We start from the raw sequence: 16330 nt of genomic DNA on the forward strand, positions 1-16330 counted from the left end.
CGAAATTACTGCTAGAGAGTACTCAGAGGTGGTTTACAGATCTCTTCTTCTGGGAGCATCTTGGGACTCTGCAGCTTGCCCAAGGCCACACAAGCTGGCTCTACTCACAGGAGGCACAGTGGGGAATCAAACTCCCGACCTCTGGCTCCACAACCAGATACCTAAACCATGGAGCTATCCAGCCAACCTAGGTGGCCAAAAAGAAAATAGCTTGGCAGTTTCCCACAGGTTATATTTTCAGTTCAAATGAAAAAAGACAGTTAAGAGTCTAAAACATTATTAAAAGTGTTTAAAAGTACAGGCGTCAGAGATCAGCTACTACCAGAAAGGCAGCAGACTACAGTGGTACCTCGGTTTACGAACTTAATCCGTATTGGAACAGAATGTAAGTCGAAATGTTCATAAGTTAAAGCACCATTTCCCATTGAAATGCATGGGAACAGGATTAATCCATTCCAGCATTTAAAAAAAAATACAGTGGTGCCTCGCTTAACGAGCGCTTTGTTTAACGACGAATTCACTTAGCGATGACTTTTTCGGAGCAATCTTGCACTTCGTTTAACGATGTTCCCTATGGGCAATTTTTGCATAGCAATGTTTGGGACCATGCTTCGCATAGCGATGACAGTTTGGGTCCCCCTGTTTCGCTTAATGATGGTTTTGACAGCCTCATGTTGGCTTTTTTAAATGTTTAAAAATATTTAAAAATGTTTAGAATGCTTGAAATCATAAGTGCACTTAATAAACCCTTTGTTAAACTAATTTGACTTTTTTCCGACTCTTTTTAAATTTGTTGTAATTTTTTTCCCCCATTGAGATGCATTGAATAGGTTTCAATGCATTTCAATTGGGGAACCGCGTTTCGCTTAGCGATGTTTCCTATGGCGATTTTCGCTTAAGGATGGCAATTCGTTCCTATTGGAATGGATTATCAGGTTTTCAATGCGTTTCAGTGGGAAACCGTGTTTCGCTTAGCGATGTTTTCCCATAGTGACGATTTTTTTGGAACCAATTAAAATTGTTAAGCGAGACACCACTGTACCAAAAATAAAAATACAGCAGAGCAAGTCCCATGCTGGGACTGGAGAAAAAAAAACCACAAATCGGAAAACAAAGCAACACAGCACAGAAACATAACCCCCCAGTCCAAACCCACCCAGAACAGTTTTTTAAAAAGGAAAAAGGAACACCTTACCTGTCTGAAGCCTCTGACCACTGCCACTGGGAGGCTTGAACCTGGCTGGGTTTCTTCAGCTGCTCGCCTCCCAGCTCGCCTTCCACTTGCTCCGCGCCACCCTCCGTGGGCCGATGGCAGGAAATTCAAATGGCGGAGGGTGGCAAGGAGCGAGCATGAGGCGAGCCGGGAGGCGATCAGCCGAAGAAACCTGTCCAGGCCTCCTGGCACTCTGCTGCCTTCGCCCCAGCCGGGGGCGAGCGGCCAAGCATCCGGCCAGCTCAAGCCTCCCGGTGCTGGGTGACCGCTGCCTCCGACCATGGTGACGGGGGACCTCCGGGAGGTCTCCCTGGGCTTCCCTGCCACCATTGGGGACCTCCTGGCATTCCCCCACCACCATGGTCTGTGCCTTCGGAGGTCTCTGGAGGCCCCCTGGGGGTCCGATTGTGGCAGCAGGGGACCCCAGGAGATCTCCAATGGTGGCAGGGAAGCCCTCTGATGTCTCCCAGGGATTCCCCACCACCATTGGAGACGACTTGGGGGTCCGATCGTGGCGGTGGCAGGGCTCCAGGAGGTCTCCGATGGCGGCAGGGAAGCCCTGGGAGACCTCTCAGGGTCCCCCGCTGCCATCAGAGACCTCCTGGAGGTCCCTTTTCCTAACCATTGGGGCAAAAGAGCAGCCTCTTCGCCACCAACAGTTTGAATGGAAAGAAAAAAAAGGCAGGCGAAATTTGAATTTCCCACCCTTTTCCCCTGCCTTTTTTTCGTCCATAGATTGAGGTTCCATTCGCAAGTCGATGCAAACTTTTGCAAACGGAACCATTTGTGGGTCGAAATGTTCGTAGGTAGGGACGTTCGTAAGGTTCCACTGTAATCTCTAGGTGTGCATTTTTCTAGGAATAGAACTCTACCACTGGATCATCATCTTTTCAGTGATGAAACAAACTTTCTGGTCACCAGCCTCCTAACTGGCTTACGGTCACTCTTCAAAGAAAGCTGCACATATCACACCTTGCATTGCAGTAGGCTGACACAGAGCTGAGCCTTGGGAAACAGAGATCTATAAACCTAATGAAATGTAATTAAATTTCTGATTGGTGTTTTGAAGAGGAGAAAAATACTTAGAAGGTTATGTAGTTTAAAGGATTCTTCATCACTTTCTCCCCTCCTTTCCCCCCTCTTCTCTTTTAAAGAAACTAGGCAATGATGCAAGAGACTCCACCGATCTTTCAGTAAACTCAGAACGACTGGATGAAAGCAGTGCAGGTGTGTTGCTCCTACTTACTTACAGAGTTCTGTAATGGTGGTAAATTGAGGCCTTGTGAACTTGGAAATAAGCGCCTTTAACCTTGTTAATGTGGGTACTGTGAGCTGTGTTCAGGCATTTGCCTTGAAAGCATGAAGACACAACATGGGTGTAGGACCACAGGTGTGCATGTGTGCCACGCTCCCAATATCCACCCTTCATGCCATGTCTCCTCCATCCCTCACTTTCAGGAATAAAGTTCTGAAGGGAGATTACTGGTATGTTTAGATGTACAAATTAAAGATCAGAGGTAAAATCTTTTTTCCCCCCATATACACGTGATGATACTATGAGTGCAGGAAATGCAACAATGGGCTCAAGTTACAGAAAGCCAGATTTTGGTTAAAGATCAGGAAAAACTTGCTAACTGTTAAATTGGTACAGCAGTGGGACCAATTACCTCAAGAGGTGGTGAGTGCTCTGACACTGGAGGCACTCAAGAGAAATTTATACAACCACCTGACAGATATCCTTTGATTTGTATTCCTGCCTTGAGCAGGGGGTTGGACTCCTTATAGGCCCCTTCCAACTTCATGATTCCCTGAGTCTACTATGCAGATAAAGCTGATCTATTGAACAATAGTAATTACACCACTGATAATAGAAATCATTGTTCCTACCTCCATTATAATCAGTCAGAGTTCAGGTATGTCCTCAAGGGAACCTTAAGGCACCACCATTTCCCAGAATACCTATCTTCTTCCTCCCCTAAACATCTCCTCCCCAGGCATATCAGCCCACTCAAGCCCTACTACTCAAGCATCAGTTTCTGAATGAGATTGTCACTCCCTTGCAGGCACTGCTTGTTAGCAACAAGAGATTTGGAATTCAGGGAGAGGCAGTGCTGGAGTGCAGCTCCTTGGCTCCTTCTGTATACTTAGAAAAATGAACACTTGAGCAGGTGGCTTGGAGGGCATCTAAAAGGGAGTATAATTGCTTGAGTGTTATATTCAAGAAAGTAGATGTTTCCTCTTTGGCTCCCTCAATCCGCCCCTGCTTTGTCACTGCATGCTGTGCTTTCTAAAATAGATTCCTAAATTAATTCCGAACACCCCCTTTTTTAAAAAAAAAATCTGGTTTTGGAAAAGTGTGATAAATTTGTTCATACTATCCCTGTTTTCTCTTGCAACCAGAACAGTGCACATAACTTACATTTCTGAAAGCTGACCTACTTTGCTATATTCTTGTGACTCCCCTCCATAGGGGAGAGAATTCTTGTCTCTCACACATGTAGTTGGTGTCAATTGCTTAGCTTCTCCTCATCTTTCCCTGCACTGTGGGGAAGCCAACCTGGAAGGTTCCCAGCACAGAATAATTAACAGCAGCAGCATCCTCTGTGCCAAGCCTGGAAATCAAATTCTGGGCAGCAGGGTATGAGCACAGAAGTGGCTCTCAGTATGTGCTGTGCATTTGCCCTGAAGCCTTTTGTAGAATTGCTTTATAAATGCAAATGAACAGGTGAGAAGCACTTGGCAGTTTTTAAAGGAGTTTAGAGTGAAAGACACCCACTAAGAAGTAGAATGGAATTGATCATTGTCAGAAATAGTGTTTTTTTGTCCATGATGACTATGTTTTGTTTCTGTGATTCTCATTAAATTTATGTCGCTACTAAAAAAAAATGTGCAGGAACTTCATGGTTGTAAAATGGCTACCAGATTCAAGGCAGTAAATTAAATATAGTCCTCTTCTTCTGCCCCTTTAGCTTCTCAACCTCCCTATATATTCCCTTTACGTCAAAATAAACAGTGGCTCCTCTCTATATGCTATGTTTTTTCTGAGTCCTTCCTGATCCTGTTATTGTCAGACCTCTTAGATTCTCTAGCTGTTCTTTTTAAAGTTTTTCCATTTTCCCCTACTGCATACCCTGAACTCTTACCCTTCACTTATGTGTCTCTGAGAAGGCTTTCCCTCTACATTCCCATCTGAGGCGAAGAGAGGCTAGCTTTGTAATTAAAAGTCATCAATCATTTTCCTTCCAAATGTGCAGCCCCTCAAAGCAATCTGCAAGTGGAGTCCATGCTTATCTCTGGATGGCCAATCAAACAAAAAAGCAAGCTAATTCTGTTTGCAGAGCTGAGAAACATGACATTAGAATTTTAAAAAATCAAACTTCTTAACTGAAGTTCTTAGGACAGGCTCACTATAACCTCTTCATCTCCCAGTTGGTCAGCTTAATAAGACACTATTTATTTGACTAATAGCACCACAGCGCCCTTTTCCTCTTCAGATTGTTCTTCTGTCTTGTGGGCAAGGCATCTCCACCAACCACAATTAGCAAAGGGACCAAAAGCAAGGGGGGCCAGAAGTATAGGATAATAGTATTATGGCTATGGAGTTTTTAAAAACCTGAATTTCTTGTTATAACTGAAAACATTCGTAGGAACTGCTTTATATGACAATTACATGCATGAAAAGGATGTCTATGGAAGAAGCAGTGTGCAGTCCACCTGTCGATCACCACATGTAAGCAGCTGCACAAACCTATATTTTGCTATCTGTACAGTGGTGCCTCGCATAGCGACGATAATCGTTGCAGCAAAAATCGCTGCAAAGCAATTTCGTTGCTATGCAATATTAAAAAGCCCATAGAAATGCATTGAAACCCCTTCAATGCGTTCCTATGGGCTTCAGACTCACCTTAAAGCGAAAATCCTCCATACGGCGGCCATTTTCGCTGCCCAGTAAGCAAGGAATCCATCCCAGAAAACAGCAGGCGGCCATTTTTTTTACCTGGTGGCCATTTTGGAACCGCCGATCAGCTGTTAAAAAATCATCGCTTTGCGATGATCGGTAAGCGGAACAGGGTCATCGCAAAGCGATTTTTCCCCATAGGGAACATTGCAAAGCGATCGCAAAAAGTTAATCGCTATGCGATTTCGTCGTTAAACGGGGCGCCCGTTTAAGCAAGGCACCACTGTATATTGTTCCCTAGACCTGTAGTGCTGGGGATCTCTAATTCTGTGCTCTCCCAGAAATTATAACAGTACCATTTCCAGGCTTCCTAACTATTTTTACTCATTTGAAGAAGCTGGCTGGCTTAGATTTTGAATAAAAGGAAGAGAAAATTTAATTTTTTATAAAGAGAAGGCAAAGCATGAAGAAAAAAAGATCAGCTGTTGGCAATGTGAGTATACTTAATAATGAGTTATGTCATTATAGAGCATAAGAACATCCTGCCCCCTCATTACATTGCGTGTAAATAGGGCAGCATCTGGTGGTTTCTAACCATCAGAGGCAACTCATAGTAAAGTAACTGAGTTACTTGTCATTTGTTACGTCAAAACTCTGGGAAGAGGATGAGTATTCTCTGGTTGTAGACATAAAGTAAAGGTAAAAGTTCCCCTTGAAATTTAGTCCAGTTGTGTCTGACTCTAGGGCGCAGTGTTCTCCCCCCATCTCCAAGCCGTAGAGCCAGTGTTTGTCTGAAGACAGTTTCTTTGGTCACGTGGCCAGCGCGACTAGACACAAAACACCGTTACCTTCCCACCATGGTGATACCTATTTATCTACTCTCATTTTTACATGCTTTCAAACTGCTAGGTTGGCAGGAGCTGGGACAAGCGATGGAAGCTCACTCCGTCGCATTGATTCAATCTTACAACTGCTGGTCTCCTGACCTTGCAGCACAGAGGCTTCTGCAGTTTAACCCGCAGCGCCCACCACGTTGTAGACATACATGTCCCTTTATATCACATGTATGTCTGACTTTTGTCTGATGTTCAGATGCACCTTTGTAGAAGAGATTCTGAGTCCAGTCACCTGATCATTAAAAGACTGGTGCATTGCTCTCCTGAAACGTCAACCATGCTTCCTTTGTCTTGCTGGAGAAGATAGAAGTCATTGTAACCAAGACACTTCCAAAACTGAAGCACCAGAATGGAGGCTCAGATGCTTCAGTGATGAGGATGCATATTCTCCCTTTGAAGTCAACCAGAGATGAAGAATATACTGGATTCTCCATTAGAAAGGCTTACTAAAGTGGCTTTATTCTGATTAGTCAGAAGAGGGACACATAAGGAGGGAATGGCAGCATTTATTTTCATCTGTGGTCCACCCATTTCCCTGTGGGTTGTTTTGCTTCTAAACCTATGGAGAGTGGAATATTGTCATATTAAAACTATAGTTACTGTGCTTACTGGGTCATCTTCTTTCTTGTTTCAGTAAGTAAGCTTCACCAGTCATCTCCAGAAAACCGGTTTGTCCTGAGTAAAGGCGACTCCATCACAGCCTCATCAGAAAAACCGATAAAAACAGAACCAAAGACAGAAACTGGGGCGAGAGCACGGAGTTCTTCCAGCACAGCTACTAGTCCAAAGCCTCCCCTTCAGCCAGTAAAGCCCAGTCTAGCAGGACGGCCAACTGTTCCTCAGAAGCCACGGTCTGCTTCTCGCACAGGTGAGAAACTGTTTAAACTACATTAGTAGTAACAAAACAGCGCTTATTTTGGAAAAGTTAACTGTTAAATCCTGAATACAGAATTTTTAAAAATAATTGATGGTGTTGGCTTTTCTTGTTATTGTTCAGTATCATTTTAGTTGTTCTTTCAGCTAGACATGCAATTTTAATGGAAAATTGTATGAGAGAGTGAGTCCCCTACAAACTGGGCAAGTTTATACTAATTAGTAACTTTTTATTGTATTAAATTTCTCTTGTGTCTGATTAGAAAAATTGTTTCCTCTAACTTCTGAATACTGACATATGAGAGTAAGCATTTTAAACATTTTAAGGCTCTGTTGGAAATAATTTGACCCACTGTTGACAAGTGGAGTCAAGTGGAAGGTGGAGAGAGTGCAGAAGAACCCTCAAACCTTAGCCAATTATGTCTGGTTCTTCTATTAGTCGTACTGATGATGGTGTGCAGTGTTCAGCAGCTGTGTTAAAATATGCCATTAGCATGCATGACAAGTTAAATTGATTGGCTTATTATACCCACAAGAGTCATAGGAATAAGTGCCATAGACTTCCATGTCCTGCCCTGCCTCTCTCTGTGCACACAGGCTGGGTGCAAAAGTGCCACTCCACCTTCCCGGATGCAAAGGTCTGAGAGAGGGGAGACAGGATCCTTGGAGGCACATGTTTCCACATGTTAGGAAATGTGGCAAGGCTTTGAATAATACTACGTATGGATTTGGCATGCATGTGTCTATCAGTTTTTAAACTGTCCCTTTCTATAACAAATCATAGCTATTAGCAATATGTATTTGTACTAGATGTGATCCCATTCATTTTTAAGGATGGGATGCAGGTTGTATAGGTGATTTTCCTGAATATTAAATTTGTCTGACTGCCTACATCTATTGTTTCTACAGAAGACATCCCGGAGTCTCCATCTGGTCCTGGATCCCCTAAAATTGCTCTGTTGCCACCTGTTTTGAAAAGGGTTCCTTCTGATAAAGAAAAAGATGGTCAGAGCAGCCCAAAGCCTGCTCTCCGATCTCTTTCACATGAAGGTGAGACTATTAATGTATTTCCTTGGTATAATTTTCCTGGTATAAATGTTAATGCACTCATATATCAGAAATCATACATTTTCATTCTTTACAGTTGTGACAATTACAAATGTCTGGATGCAGTAATATTTACCTACGTTATGTATCTTGGTTGCATGCACAGGGGTGCAGACATCGTTATTTAACTTCATATCTTCTTTCATGAGGATCATTTTCACTCATAGCTCATGATACTAGTCACTACTCCCTTTATCTGTCATGTGCAGTAGCAGTCTCGATTCTTACTCACAGGGCCAGCATAATGGTTGCTACGAATGATCGATGGTAAGTCCCAGAAATGTTCAAGAATTCTCCAGGCAGAATTGTGAGAGGTGCAGCCTGGAAACACAAGTCTATCTGTATTTACTTCCATTGATGCCTTCTTAGGACTGTTTCTGCTATCAAAAACATGAAAGCTACCCCATGCTGGTGTGGGAATTGTAGGTTTTCCTGGGAAGAAGTGCAGTTCTGTAGGAGGCACTGTCTACAGAGCCTAATGGGCAGTGAGACTACATGCCCCAGAAAGACTTTGAGGGTTTTTGCAGGTAGAAACAGCCAAAGAAGGCACTGATGGAGGTAAATACAACTGGTCTGTAGACTACACCTCCCACCATTCTGCTTAGATAATTTTTGGAAAATTCTGGGAGTTGCAGTGAAAAACAATGTAAGTCCTGTCCTGGGTGGTAGGTGTGGAATGGTATCTTTCATCTAACAGGTATGATCTTCTTGAATAAATCAGCTGGAAAGGTTGGTAATTATTGGGTCCCAATAGGCACAGAGTGGGAATTTAATCTTTTCCTTCATAGCTAAGGTCCTGAAGAAAGTCTCTCTTCTGAAACTGGGATTTTCTTTGATGTCAATTACTAGCTTCAAAAAGGGATGTGGTGGCACTGTGGGTTAAACCGCAGAAGCCTCTGTGCTGCAGGGTTGGAAGACCAGCAGTCCTAAGATTGAATCCACGCGGCGGAGTGAGCTCCCGTCGCTTGTCCCAGCTCCTGCCAACCTAGCAGTTCGAAAGCATGTAAAAATGCAAGTAGGTAAATAGGTACGACCTTGGTGGGAAGGTAACAGCATTCCATGTCTAGTCGCGCTGGCCACGTGACCATGGAAACTGTCTACAGACAAAAGGCTCGCTCTGTGGCTTGGAAACAGGGATGAGCACTGCCCCCTAGAGTTGGATATGAGTGGACTAAATGTCAAGGGGAACCTTTACGGTTACCAGCTTCAAAAGAGAATTTCCTCAGGACCTCAGCAGAAGAAAAAGACATCAGACATTCCCCAGGCTGCAGTGATCTCTGTATTATAAAATTCTCACCTAGTTGATTTTCTCTTTGCATATTTTAAAAAAAATGCTGCACCTTAAATGCAAAGAAGAATTTCAATCATCACATACCTACTCATATCCTTAATGCCTCAAGTATCTGCCTATTCATCTGCTGGCAGTAAACCAGAGTAGAAAGTAGAACAGTATAAGGAAGCTAGTCACACACATCACACAAAGAAGCAAGGCTGGACTTTTCAGTAACTGTAAAGAACTATAGGGACTTTAAATCAATTACAGATTTTTTTTACAGTTATCTTGGTATGATGCATGTGTTTTCCACCTTAATCTTAGAAATGTGGGGCAAGGGAGGAACCCTGACTGTTACCAGTATTTTGGCTGAGACAGCATAATGAAAGATCAGCTTGAGATCAAAATGCCAATCTTTTTCCCAACATTTTTTAACTGTTTTCCATTTCTTGAATAAAATATCTACAAAAATATAGTGCCTTTTTCTTTCTTTGAGTTAAGCATTCACACACAGCAAGTATAAAAAGACAGACTGAATGTGTCTTTTTTTAAAATCAGTCCTACTACTATTCCAGTGCTACATCAAATGCTACTAATACATGCAAGAAGGTGACTTCGATCACTTTTTTTTAACCCCTTGGCTTGAAAATGTGCAAAACCTGTCCAAGACTGACAAAAAGATTACCACTAACTGGCAAGAATTCATCTTTGTGATTTTCGCCTCTGCATTTATGCCAGCAAAAATAAGCAGCAGGCTTATGACCACGGTAAATGCTGCTACAGTGTATGAAATAGCCATTACAGAAGTGAAACTTGTTTTCCTAAAATAAACCTCTGCTTTAGTGAAGTTGGCAGAATATTTAGCAATAGGAGAACACATTACATTTTCCAAGATATGACTGTGTGACCTGGTGGCCAACTCTGGCATTCCAAATGTTTGGACTTCAACTCCCAGAATCCCAAAGCAACTCAATAACAACATTTAACCCAAGGTTTTGAAAAGTAGCAATTTAACCAACTGGATGGGTAATATTTTATAACAATTTTAGCATACAGGATATGAAAAAACAAAAACAGAATGTGAAAACAAAATACATCCACGTAATCTCAGACCTTGTTTTAGCCAAGACCTAGCACCTTCTTTCAGTTAGTCCTTTTGGGATGTGGCCTGCCAGCTGGAAGCCAACTTGCTCAGAGCAAATTTAGTCCTTAGGCCAAAGATAGACTATATTTTCTGTTATTTTTTTTTAAAAAAAATATACAGATTTGTTTATATCAACCCTCCTTCTACCCCCCCCCCCATGCACTCACATTTCTTCCTCTGTTTGAATCCACATTTTGCACTTCTTACCGTGGAAGACTAATTACCATGTAAAACTGTGCTCAACATCCCATACTTGTGGCTGCTAAACAGTATGGTATTAACAGTAAGCCTGAGGATGTTGCCAATTGAGGTAATGCGTTTTCAAAATCTGCTTAGCCTCTGAGTTAATTCATTGCAGAAGTTGTAATTAAAAAGGTAGCTGCATTTCTAACTATTACATTCTACTTGGTTTAGTAAAACGCCTAAAAATTTCAAATCATACTTTGTATTACCTATAAACGTGTGAAGATGTTGCTGGTTTGATTTTTTTTAAATACAGAAACAAGGGTGGCTATTTAAACATTGAAAATGGGAAGTTTTAACCACAGTTGGGCCCTTCCTCAGGCTGAGGATTGCAGAGCTTGAGGAGGGGCAGGCAGAAATAGAGAAATCCCAAGTATAGCCAGGATCTGAGTTAATATCCTAAAATAGAGAAGGCATTCTTGTTGCATCAGCTTGAGATATCCGTAAGATGAATTGTGTCCCCACCAACCTTGTCTCTGCTGACAAATGGTTGGCAGCCACCTAGTACGATCTCCATTGCCTTGTGCAAAGCACACGTCTCCTTTTGGCTGAGAGTAGAAACACATAGTGAGAGGTCAGCCCCTGTGTCAGGACAGCTGCAAATTAAATTAAACGGATACACTATGAAAAATAAGTCAAGACATATCAAGAGTAATACCTAGCAATTAGAGGAAGATGGAGTCTGCAAGTGAAGTAGTCCTTGAGCGATAGTAGGTCTCTCAGCTTTTATTACAGATTGTGCCTTGAGTGGCTATTCTAAGTGCTTCCAGTAACCAAAGAAAAAAGCCATGTGGTCCTTGTACAAAGTTGAATGACATGAATGGGTGCTACCATAACTGGAGCGCTGAGAAAAAAACCCCAACAACAGGTGGGTTGTTTTAAAATATTGAAAATAACCTCTGAAGAAGAGTTCTAGTTGTACTATTTTAGTGGTCCAGTAAGAAGTATTACTCAGCCTTTGTTTTGGATTTTGTACAAGAAGCACATGGCTTTCTTTTTTTTTTCCCCTTTGGTTTTTGAACTCCCCCTTTACTATGATTTATTGATTGATTTATCAAAGAAGTGCCCACACAAGAAAAAGCATTAAATGCATTGTGATGAATCCTCTTGCATATCTGTTCTTGGAAAATGTATATAGATTAAATTCTAAAATAATATGAATCCTCAATGTAGATTCTTGTTGAGATGTTGGAAAACATGGGGGAAATAACTTGCACAACACTGCATTCAGTGTGATCTTTATGCAGAAATAGTGACTGAATAGTGGATAGTTTTACAGTGTGTTGATTTCTCAAAATTGTCTGGAAGACTAATGTTCCAAGAATCTTTTTAATTGTTTAAATGTGTTGCCTGCTCTAACCCAAAGGTATGGAACCTGTAAGATATTTAAAAGCATATACAAAATCCCAGTGAAAGGAAATAAGGGTAATCAAAGCAATCATGCTTCTGTTAGCTTACCCCAGTTCCTCATCTGCCCATAGAAATCTTGAAGCTGTTCCTTAAAAATGCTTGGGTTTATATACTACCAAACAGCTGAGGAGAGGAAATCTGAATTAAAGTGGAGGCAGCAGACCATCTGAAAGTGATGGCTATGGTTATCTCCAAGAGATTATTCTTGACAGGGTGCTTTCAATTCATCTTTGATATTATGAAATTTATGTGAAGTCTAAGCAGTTCCTTGAGAACCTATTAATATTGCCTAAAACACAATTGATCTGGATCTGGATTTCAGTGGGCTTATTGTGTGTAGCAGAGTTTGCATAATATCAGGCTGTGCATGTATTTGTTCTTTTGCATGTAGCTGAATATTGGCAGCAGACCACATTTCTTGACCCTTTTCCTTGGCCAAAGGCAAGTATGGGGTGAAAGGACGTTCAGGAACCACAGGCATTGCCTTTCTTTTTCCAAGATATGCTGTCAAAGGAATGGGAACAGGAGCAGACAAATTGCTCTGTCACATTGACTAGTTGCTCTAGCGCATACTAGCGATGTTTATGAAGAGCTGGTCGACCTTATTTGTCCATACTTAATTTTGGTTTATATAACAAGAGTTGCTGGGATAGGGAGCCTTTAGAAAAATAATAAGTTCTGTCAGTCTTTCAACTTCTTGAGGTACATCTAGAGACACAACCATTCTAGATGTTGCTGTTAATAAAAGGGGTGGGACGTATTAGTTTGTTATATCACGTCAAAGACTCCACACAGCCATGTCTCTGGTGCAATTTTTCAATACAGTGGCATCCATGAAGTTGCTTCTGTATTCAACTTCTCCAATAACTCCTGCTTTTAGGTTTTCAGTGCTCTCAGTGCTTTCAGAAGCCATCTGCCTAGAAATTTTCTCTTAGACACAGGATCCCTGTATATCATTAGGACGGCCATTAGCCCAGTCATTAGCTGATGTCCTTAAGAAAATAAGGGACTGGATTGTTCTAGTTCCAAACTGCTTTTAAATACACTTTGTCATGTCACCTTATCATTTTGAACTGCAGTGCAAAATGTCATCTCTTTGTTTACTAAAAGCTGGTGAGAAACATATTCTGAATCATATTATTGTGAATTTGAGCTTCATTACTACTTGTTATATGAAGGTACATCATGATAGAATTGTAGAATATTAGCATTTCAGATTAACCAGTGGTTTATTCACACATTCCTTTTGAAACTAGACTAAAACGTGAAAAGGGGCACTAATGTGCAAGTTCCAGTTTTTTTAAAAAAAGAAATTCGTGTCTTACAGAGTAGTGATTGTGATGAATAGTCAGAAGGAAAAGTGACACTGGAGTTAGTTTCCTTTTCCTTGTCTCAATTTTTATATGGCAAGATCTGTTTCTTAGCCCTGCAGCTTCTCAAATGCTGTGCTGAAAGCATTGCCAGGAACGAAGCATTCTTTACTTATTCATTGCTGATGTAAATGGGCTTTGTATTATCTAATTACAATTTATTGCAGCTCGGCAATCAGCCTTCTAATCCGAAGCATAAACTTCCACTCCTTCTTCTGTTTCCCTGTAAACTTCTTAATCTTTCATCTAGCTTTCCAGTGTATATTTTCTGATATTAATAAAGAACAGAGAGGAATTCTCTTTTTAGAAGATGTTGAATAAATAGAAATGAACAGATGTGCTGAGCTGCCAGATGTGGAAGAATCTTGTCTGTGGTTTGTTGAGAATGTGTCTTGTGGTGTAGGAGAAGCGTTGGCGCTTTAAAGAGAATAATTTCAGTTATTACATTTGGAAAAAATCAGTAGTTGCTCTCAGTGCATTCATGCTGTGGCTGTAATTTTGTTGTAAATGGCAGTGACAAAGATCCATGTGTCACACTTTTAACCCATCTCTTTTTCCCATGATGAAATCAGTTTCAAAATGTGTGCTGGATTAGTCTGTTTGTCTCTGTAGTACCTACAGTGTACGTAATCCTTTGTCTATAAAGCTTTAAATGCTTGGTGTCAGTTTAGTTACTGCATAAATCTAGTTATAGGAAAAGTTTACATAAGTGACCTTTAGTTAATTAAAAGCTGCCAATACCTTTTCTTCACTAAATTTACAAGCTGATATGTATTACCTCATTTATTATGAAAGCTGCTGTTGTGTTTACAATATAAACAATTGTTCATGTGGACTGTTGTGTTTAAATTATCCATTTCCCCATCATCTTCGGTTGCTTTTAGACCAACCTCCCTCCAGCCACTGCAGAGGTCATTGCTTTTACTTAGCATGAATGGGACAAACATGCATCCCTTTGTAGATCAAAAACCCAATGACCAGATAGAGATGCTTGCACAGTTTTCTTTACTGGAGTAGAGCCCTTGAGTGAGATTGGCAACTGTTCTGTCACACTCCCCATAAAGTGGTGGTTTTGCTAAGAACAACAGGCAAGCCCCCTCCTGTAAATGAGATCATTTGCCTCTGGATCAGCACTTTCTGCTTTGAGCAGAAGAATGTTCTGAATTCAGTCTGTAAACTTGTACCAATTTTTTTAGGTTGATGTTCAAATTAAAATGGAGTAAAATAAAGGAAAATAGAAATGGGGTAAATAGATTATTCCTTGTTTGCAAAGAATGCCTGATAGTATCATTTGTGCTTTTCCCAGGTAAATAAAATATTCTGGTTTTTGTATTACAGGTTCAAAAAGAAGCCCAGGACATCAGGTTTATGAACCCCATGAGCAGAAACAGAGGTCTTTAAGTAAAGATGGCCAGCAAGGAAGCAAGTCCAGTGACTCTGGAGAAGAAGCAGATAAAGATTTTATTTTTGTTTAATTGGTTGTTCATTCACTTGGCAGTGCAAGGTCTTTTGTAATAATAAGGGTACAGCTATCAATTACCCTTCTTTTTCATCAGCTGTTTTTATAAAGGAGAATTTTACAGTTTTAAGAAAGAGTCATTGATTGCACTGGTAATTAAATTTCATTGATTTGACTCTTTGGGGGTTTTTCCTAACAAATATGATTCCAGACATTCCCTTTCATGACTCTGCTAAAGCCAGCAACTCTTCTACTTGAATTTCTGTGAAGCAGCTACAAAAATTATGCCTTGCATTAGGACTAGAGATTAAAAACAAAGCAAATGAACTGAACATTTTCTTACACTAACCCACTATGTACAGCAGGAGAGATGTTGTACTGCTGAATGTAAATGTGTCAAACTTGCACGCAAATTTATAAATATATTCTTGCTGAATGCAATTGCACATTGTAATTATATCAACAGAGCACACTAATAAAAGAATTTGTATAAATAATATATATTAGATGCTTGGATATGATTTTTACATTCTCCTTTGGGAGACTTTTTCCTGTTTGTTGTACTGTATATAAGAACACAACCTCTTACATTTGTGCACTGTTCAAAAGCACAACAAAAATACAGATTTGCTAAAACCTTGCTATGCTTCCACATCCATAGGTTAAATATATGGTGTTGATTGGAATGAGGGCGATGGGTGTTTTATTGATAATGATGTTTTCTAGAGGCTGCCTTAGAATCTCTCTGCATCCTCTCTAACCTTTAACATGTACTTCTTAAAAAAGGTTTTTGTCTGTAAAAGCATTTATGCATTTTTTTCTTTGTGTATTCATTGGCATCTGCTTACGATACAGACTGAAGGAATTTTATTCATAATGTATATTTGTACCAATAAAATGATTTTACAACTGGAATAGGAATCTTAACTTTTTAAAATACATCCTCATGCATGTTTATAATTTTAAAATCTAATTTCCCACTTATATACAATACATTTTAATCAAATATAAACAAATTTCACTGTAAAGTACAGTAATTTTCAGAACCTTTTGGTATGTAGTGAAACAAGTCACTTAATATGGAAAATGCCTTTCATAGGGTTTTTTTTTTAAGATCAATCATGGCTCCTGGTCATGAAATCTATGAATATCATGCACACTTATGCAATATAAGTGCTCGACATGGTGTTGTTTATGGACCCCATTCATTTTAGTGCAGCACATTGGTTTGCCAGGGAGTCGAACTTGATGATCCTGTAATTCTATGTTGGACATGTAGCAGCTTCAGAGGTAAATAACCTGAAAGCCCTTCTCCAGGAAGAGGAGCAAAACCTGGAGGCCTGTTTGATGGCTGCAACTCCCAGAATTGTGCCTGCAGAATCATTGAAGAATTCTGGAGCTTGCGGTCCAAAAGCACAAAAGAGTAAACCCATAGGTCTCACCA

The 16330-nt window shown here is 40.6% G+C and overlaps 1 protein-coding gene across 2 annotated transcripts in view; it reads left to right on the forward strand.

Moving 5' to 3' along the window:
* CARMIL1 (capping protein regulator and myosin 1 linker 1) overlaps window positions 1-15801 on the forward strand; it is a 179668-nt gene extending 163867 nt beyond the window's left edge. For both annotated transcript variants that reach the window (XM_020781586.3, XM_020781588.3), the window contains 4 exons: window positions 2368-2440; window positions 6642-6875; window positions 7790-7930; window positions 14766-15801. In XM_020781586.3, coding sequence (XP_020637245.3) covers window positions 2368-2440; window positions 6642-6875; window positions 7790-7930; window positions 14766-14902 — 585 coding nt within the window. In that variant the 3' untranslated portion in view covers window positions 14903-15801. The remainder of the gene's footprint in view (window positions 1-2367; window positions 2441-6641; window positions 6876-7789; window positions 7931-14765) is intronic.
* Window positions 15802-16330: the final 529 nt, after the last annotated feature.

This window comes from Pogona vitticeps, chromosome 4 (genome assembly GCF_051106095.1).
Source record: "Pogona vitticeps strain Pit_001003342236 chromosome 4, PviZW2.1, whole genome shotgun sequence".
NCBI classification, from domain to species: Eukaryota; Metazoa; Chordata; class Lepidosauria; order Squamata; family Agamidae; genus Pogona; species Pogona vitticeps.